The sequence below is a fragment of the Etheostoma cragini genome, chromosome 22, assembly GCF_013103735.1.
Source record: "Etheostoma cragini isolate CJK2018 chromosome 22, CSU_Ecrag_1.0, whole genome shotgun sequence".
NCBI classification, from domain to species: Eukaryota; Metazoa; Chordata; class Actinopteri; order Perciformes; family Percidae; genus Etheostoma; species Etheostoma cragini.
In genome coordinates this window covers 7,415,020-7,422,692 of record NC_048428.1, presented here as the reverse complement: position 1 = coordinate 7,422,692, position 7,673 = coordinate 7,415,020, and the positions used below count along the sequence as shown (strand labels likewise).

The 7,673-nt window shown below is 40.4% G+C and overlaps 1 protein-coding gene across 3 annotated transcripts in view; it reads right to left on the bottom strand.

The window, feature by feature from the left end:
- Window positions 1-1,226: 1,226 nt before the first annotated feature.
- Window positions 1,227-7,673, bottom strand: part of rnpc3 (RNA-binding region (RNP1, RRM) containing 3) — a 14,964-nt gene continuing 8,517 nt past the window's right edge. Inside the window, exons 11-16 of one of the 3 annotated variants that reach the window (XR_004655211.1) lie at window positions 6,592-6,777; window positions 5,326-5,424; window positions 5,080-5,138; window positions 4,097-4,229; window positions 1,471-1,551; window positions 1,227-1,296 (exon numbers count right to left, since the gene is read on the bottom strand). Coding sequence is in view for 2 of the 3 variants with exons in the window: in XM_034861844.1 (XP_034717735.1) it covers window positions 1,480-1,551; window positions 4,097-4,229; window positions 5,080-5,138; window positions 5,330-5,424; window positions 6,592-6,777 (545 nt within the window). In the remaining variant the exon portion in view is untranslated. The remainder of the gene's footprint in view (window positions 1,297-1,470; window positions 1,552-4,096; window positions 4,230-5,079; window positions 5,139-5,325; window positions 5,425-6,591; window positions 6,778-7,673) is intronic. The other 2 variants (XM_034861845.1, XM_034861844.1) reach the window with 2 other exon arrangements.

The window sequence follows — 7,673 nt, the reverse complement described above, 5'->3', positions numbered from 1 at the left end:
ACAGTCCCACAAAGACCACGCCCTAGTACTCACAGTGCTTTAAATGCAACAATATTCCATTGGACATTTTCCCAAATGCAGTTTTAAATGGTTTTCTAAAACGGCGTTAGCAAGCAAATGCATGGCACCACCAACACATGACTGGATTGGCTAACAAGAAAGCAAACCAGGACACTTGAAAAATCCAAAGCACAACGACCAATGTGACCTATCATTTGAGTATTTAGACAACTTGGCATCAAGCTATTAAATCGGGTAAGTCTATTTAGAGGTTAGTTTCTCTGATTTCTATTACTTTGAGTGGGCAAATTGAGAACGGAGACCTAAAACAGCTAAAACAATAATCATAATAATAAGGTGGTGCTGCTTTTAGGTCTGTCGTCAAACCACCAAAGCAGTGTAAAACTGAATCCAACCGCTCACCACAGCAGCTCATCGTTTTCCCTCATTAGACATCTTAAAGATCAGACGTACCACACTTTTTTTTTCTAGCTGTGATTGACGTGCACCAAGTACTGCGCCAGTATTGCTTACACCAAAAGGGGACGAAAACCAATTTGATTTCCAAATCTTCCGTTATGATGGCTGCTGAGGGGAGACGGTTTACTCTCTATTATCACACAGATGGGGCCAGCCAGGGATTGTAAAGGTAAGCTAACCCAGTCCCAGCAATTTCCCACAGACTGCTGTCTGTTGGGTTTGTTTGCCGTCTCCTCAGGACTGTGGTTTTTCCACTGTGTTGACAGCGTACCATCTGCTGCAGGGCCAATCTAGATCGCATATAGCTTCCTCAGTCTGTGTTTACTCTGCTGTCAAGACATTTAAGCTTGGGCCCAAAGATAATCATATATGACTGCAGGGAACCTATACATGGGGACATATGTTTCAAGCTGTGACTGGAAGAAAACATGACAAAAGTTATCTCAATAAAGTATTTCTTTATTTCGTTATAAAAGAAGAAGATGACATCTGGCGACCATCACCTGAAATTCAGTCAAACAAGGCAGAGAGAAGTGTAAAGAGAAGTCTGAGAGACTCCAAAATAGCACAGGTTTACAGAGTCTTCACTTAAAGTATTTCAGAGAACATACTGTAAAAGACAATACGCTCAAGAAACAAAGCATGGCACTTGTTTTAAATTTAGACTACATGAATACAAGTCAAGTTGTTTCAACTTCCAACTGGGCCACAATAACTACAAATAAACTGCCCCGTTTTCTTTTTTCTCTCCAAAGGATATATGCCAGAACAAGGATACAAATGGTTCTGCTGGGCCACAATATCAAGTCTTGGCATCTTGAGTAAATAAAGTGTAAACACAAATGTAAAAAGAAAACACCATTACAAGAATAATAAGGCTCGTTCTAAATTTACACACACAGAACAGATACACTATGACGTAATGAGGAATCGGGTTTTCATTTCAATATTCTCTTGTTGCCTCATCGAATGCTTTAGTGGCTTACTCACCTGTTGAGTTCACCGTTGTTGTTTTGGTCCTCTCTTGGTTACTGTGGTGTCTTCTTTTGGTCTGGCAGATCTAGCAAATTGCTGTGAATATATAGTCAAGGTCGATAGGCAACACACCTTTCCATTAAATAAGCAAAGGGTTTACTCGCACTTGAGAGAGTATCTTCTTTTCCAGGCAAAGACATTTAGCTGCTTTTAAAGTGCTTATAATATGCTAATTTTCAGGTTCATAATTGTATTTAGAGGTCATATCAGAATAGGTTTACATGGTTTTATTAGAAAAAAAAATAAACTAAAAAAAAATTGGTGGTACTGCACATTGTTGCAACTCCTCTTTTCACCTTATGTGTCTGTTTTAGCTACAGAGTGAGGCATCACTCTTCGGTTCCATCTTTGTTAGGAGTCACACATGCACAGTACCTAGGTAAGGACTACTAGCCAGTCAGAAGGAGAGTATGAGGGCAAGCCATGCTAGCATCTAGGCAAGCATTAGAACATGTGTATCTGAAGTTAAGGCTGGACTACAATAGAGCTGTGTTTTCTGTTGGAGATGGTAAGTCCACTTTGGGTGGACCTTGTCACTTTGTAAACCTATTACGTGCACCAAAAAGATATATATAACACAATAAAAGGAAAGGGAAAAGGCCAAAAAGCATAATATGAACACTTTAAGTAAGGCTGGTTGATCAAAACTAAAACAAATCTGCTCCTACATCTGCTCCCATTAGGAATCTCTACCTTTAGAATTGTAATTTGGGCATCGACAAATACATAGCTTTCTTTCTCTACAAATGTACCACAGAAAATATACACAAAAAGAGCAACCTTGCTAAAAAGCAAGAAATGTCAGTGTTCTGCGGCGCTTCAAAGATGGAAAATCAGACTAATATTTTATAGAATAGCCATACGATCTTGTTTCACTCCCTGAGCTGTATGCGGCAGCTTTAAGCCAGAGGGGCCCTCTTCCTTGTGACACTTGCCGACTCATATGAATTTAATTTGTGAAAAGGTCACAGCTGTTTGCTCATAGATGCCAGAAGAGACTACTGGCCAAAAATGGACGTTTTAAGAGGGTCCCCTGCTTTTTGAGGTTGGCTCACTTACTCAGTGACAGCTACTGTCATTCACAGAGATTGCAGATGATCAGCCAATGTGACGTGTTACATAGAGAGAGAGGAGCCAGATGTGTGAAAGGCTGTCATTGTAGTGTGTAAACCTTACACTTTAAACTACTAGTATGTCATGCAGGTTGTTCTTCCAGCTCAATAATTTTAGTAGCAGGCTGTTTGAAGATTCTCTGGCAAGTGCCATACATCTCTAGCTAGCGCTGAAAAAATCATTATAGGGAATCTAAACTGGCACCGGCTGTCCTCTGACTGTGACTGCTTAGCTGCTATTTTAGGCCCCATTTACATAGGCCAGCTGAAGACATGAAAGGGGGGGGGGGAGGGGGAACGACACGCAGCACAGGGCCACAGGTAAGAGCCGAGGAGCAAACACCTATATGTGGGCGCCTGCTCTACCAGGTGAGCTACCCAGGTGTCCCCTCAGTTTGGATTCCATTTATGGTTGGCATAAGCCACTTAATGTATTTCTTTTCAGTTATTGCTTCAAGTAGCAGTAATTATTGATAGTGGGGAAGATTCCCACATTCCCCCTCTGATTCCCACACAGATTCAGATAGCTTACCCAAACAGGGGGGATTCACAGGAAACATTAGAGCCCCTTTATCAAGCAAATATATTTACAAGACAGAGTAGTGTGTGCATCCAACATACAATGCCTAAAACTCTATAAGCCACAATACTCTAGTTAGTAAAGCAAATTTCAAGCTTCAAAACCGCCTCTTACATGGCTGAATGCTGACAAATGTCTAAACTGTCGCTTTCCCTTGAATATAGCTACATGCAGGACTTTGCTGTTTACTCTTTGAACTCTGAGATGACCATGCCGCCGCTGAGCTAATTGGTTCTGGGGGTGCACGTCAAAGCGCCGTCAAATTCAATAGCCTTGTTCTATTAGACAAGTTCAAAGGTTGATGTGCAATTATCGGTGTTGGGCTGAGAAGGAGCAGGTGGTGGGGCAGGGTTGACAGAAATTAGTCCTCGTCCTCCTGAAGGTGTGGAGGACCAAAGCCAACAACACATCTGTGATGGTAGGTGTCCACCTAATAATCATCATACACCACCTCTGAACTGACCCTTTAGGTATGTTCAGTGGATTAGTATATACCAGCTCTAAATCCTTCTTTTCTAATTTCCATGTACCATAACACACTGTGTTGTGTCTCAAATTCAAAATAAAATCCCCCAGTGAGGTGGAAAAGTAGGTGGGTATTACACAACAAATTGAACCAAGACTTACTAAGTAGATGTTAGTTTTATGTTTTAGGGTAACTGTCTTCCAAAAATGTGTCTCCACTAACAGCTTACGTTTGCAAATGGACATTCCTCACTGAATACATTTTTTTGGGTAACTAATAATTAAAAATATCAACAACATTGTACCAGTGAAAAAAACTACTCATATACAACTATGCGTCCAGCTCCTCCAAATAACTGAACCGTATTAAATAAACTCGGATTTTGTCCTCGTTTCATCTTGTGAGAGCGAGTAAAAAGGATACGACGACGAGGGGTTTGTCATAGAGAACGTAGCCGTTGGTATCCCGCAGGGCTTTCTCTGCACTCTGCTCACTGGGGAGTCCTACGAAGGCCTGCCCTTTCATCCGCCCCTCCTTCATTAACACAATGTCAAACCTGAGGAGAAAAAAAAAACAAAGCAGGGACACATCATTATCACTCCGAGAATGCGGCCTAGCCGAGTCAACTTTATCATGAAGCAGTTCAGTGTTACAGGAAGGAAGGAAGGAAGAGCTTATTCGCTGCTCCTGTAACCATGTCAAACACTAGTTGTCAATCATGTGCCGCACTGCCACAGACAGCCAGGCTGACCCAATCATTATTTTATGATTTCATGACAAAATCAACATGAATACAGGTTAATGACAGCAAACTACGTTGAGGTAAAACTGACCACAGGACCGATCAAAACATGATTTATGCACATCAATGCAACTCTATTAGCAACTGTTCAGTACGGTCTGTGTCTGGTGGAAGTTCAAACCTGCAGACTTTTGGGGTGATGACAGAACATCTATGATGTGGTAACACTGTTTAGGATTATTTGCTTACATTTTTATTTGTAAAAACTGTACTGACCGACTTAAACTGTGGTAACCCTCAAGCAGGGAAAAAAGAATCCACAATTTAGAGGCCCAGAGGGCAGCATTGCTTCTCTTTTCTTTTTTTAATAATCGCCTACATCTGTGTTCAGAGCCTCTACCCAAAATAAGCTCGGTCTGATGACTCAGGTGGAATATTAATTTGAAGTACTGCTGATGCAAAAACATAAAACGTCCCTCGTGATCTCTATGTCAGGTTAGGTATTTAATAATAACAACACACAGTCAGCATGAATTACTACAAACTCTCAAAGGAAAGTGACAAATTGCAAGAGTCAGAAATAGCGTATGAAGATCGACCGAGGTGAAGTGACACGCAAGCCATGTCAATAAGGTCAAGATCATGTGGATTGCTGTTAACATACATGTTTCTCTCGGCTTCTGACAAGGGGTTGACGTATCTCCCATAGATGTACTTCAGGTCCTGGAAGTGAAATGATGAATTTTATATATTACAAATAATCTTAAAGTCATCTTTAAAAACCATTGCAAAATGTAACATTGACATAGAATGACACAAAATGACATACAATGACATGGAAATGAATGACAACTCCAATAAAGCACCATATATCCAGTAAACCAAAGTGGGTAAAGTGCCATAAATGGACCTACTTTCTCTTCCACTTGCTTTGCAATATTCTTCACGTACAGTCGGCAGGTTGGCTCACCCGGTTCATAATTTTTAAACACAGACATCCTTTTTATCTCTGTTTTAAAAGAGAAGAAGAAAAAATGTGATGCGCAGTGCATTTCAAAAACAGGTACAAAGGACCATCACAGAGCTGCCCATACATACATACATACATACATAAAGTCAAATTCAAAGTCACTGCAACTCAATGTGTGATTTGAAGACATAGTGGACTAAAAAACTAGGCTAGAGATGTGTGAGATATTAAAGCAATGACTACATGTCTGATCTGAACGCCTAGCAGCCAGTTCATTTTAGATATTGCTTGGACATGTCATATCTCAGCTGGTGTGTACTGTATTTGAATGGAAAACTACCCAAACCCAGTGTATCAGTGGAAGGAAGAACAAAGAATTACACTTAAGGGTACTCTTACTAATTAATTATTTAGAAATGTTCCCAAATTTGAATTGTTTACACATACAGTATACACTTTCAGCAGGTTCCCTATCATTTATTTTTTAGATTTACATTATAGAAAGTTTTTTTTTTTTTTTTTTTTAAATGAACAACTATCCTCAAACGCCGATTCAGGTAGCGACGCGTTTCAGAAGTTACATTTTACAACCAAAGCACTATTCAAAACAGGATTTGTTTTCCTTATTGTATGGCCATGATGGCTCTCACTGCTCACACTGCCTGCCAAATCTCTCTAATATGCATTTCAAACAGCCACTGTTGCTGCTACCATTCTTCCTGCATCCCTTCTACACAGAAGAGGATTTGTGAGAGGGAATGTTAACTTCTCCAGTTGATATGTTCACTGTGGTAGTAGATCTACCTGCAATATGCAGCATTACAAAGATGGTTGGATTGGCTTTCTGTAATTCAATTATTTTTATTTTTATGATTTGTTGCATTTGAGCTGCTGTGATAAGGGAATTTCCCCAGTGTCGGATCAATAAACTATCTTATTGTTTTTTTCTCCGATTTGAAAACTGAAGTCTTAAGGTCTTGTTTTGTTTTTTTAAATTCCCTGCCAATGATATCACTTTCCTGACACTAACATCCATGTATTTAAGGTGGGAGTAAATGGAAGCACCCAGTAAACCTACACAAAAATGGCAAAAACATGCAAACTCCACCCAGAATCGCCCGATAGTTTGGACCCAGAGCCTTCTTTGCTGTGAGTGGACGGTGCCAATCACTGATTCACCATGGTGCTTGAAAAGGTGAAGTTTACCATCTCTTGACAGCCGTCCTTTCTCCAGCTCCTTTCTGGAGATGACGTCTGAGGGGAGATCCTGCTCCCCGTCGCTGTGCTCCTCCTGCTGTTGGGACGGCTGGGCGCTTGGGTAAAGCTTCCCAAAACCCTCGGCCTCTGCCACCTCCTGACTGCTGCTGGGGCTGACCTCCCTCTCAACCACTTCTGAAGAGACAGTGCAAACAAACTTTTAGCACTCTCTGGCAAAACCAACTGAAATTTAAGCTTAACTTATGTAACTAAAGTTTACATATGGTTTTTCACGAGGTAATTTAAGAGTCACAGCCAAACAAATAGCTGGGAACACATAATATTCAATCTGGCAAAAAACACTGGCAACAGCTAAACAGTATTTCATATTTTGTGCCATTGAGTTGGATGCACACTGGATTTCTTTATGATAAGAAAGACAGATGGAAGTTTTCAAAGTGCCTAACAATAGCACATGGTGAATTAATCCCTAGACTTCCGCGATTTGGTCAGCAAATATGAATCGATTGTTGTACACCATCATCTTTATCGCCAACTATTTTGATAATCAATTAATCGGTTTAGTAAGTAAAACAATATCGGATTGCAGCTTCTTAGAATTTTTCTAGATTCTTCTCTCCTCTGTGACAGTAAAATAAATATCTTTGAGTTGTGGACCCACAAGACATTTGAAGACATCATCTTGGGCTTTGGGAAACCCTGACCGACATGTTTCACCATTTTCTGACATTTTATAGACCAAACATCTAATCAATTAATTAATAAAATAATTGACAGACGCATATACTTGGTTATTCGTTAGTTGCAACCCTAATACTGATTTCTTTGTTGGGGTTTAATATTGTTGCGCTGATAATTCAAAGGTCTGCGGAGTGAGGAAAGAGCACATCCATCCATGTGATATAAAGAACTGTATTCAAATCAAACATCCAATCCTGTTTTGCAAACATGGGTTTGAAAGGCAGTGGGAAGGATAACTCCGGCAGACTTTTGAGGAGTGCACACACGTTGTAGATGAAATTACTAAGAGCAGTGAGCCTGTACAAATCCGGGGGGGGGGGGGGGGGGGG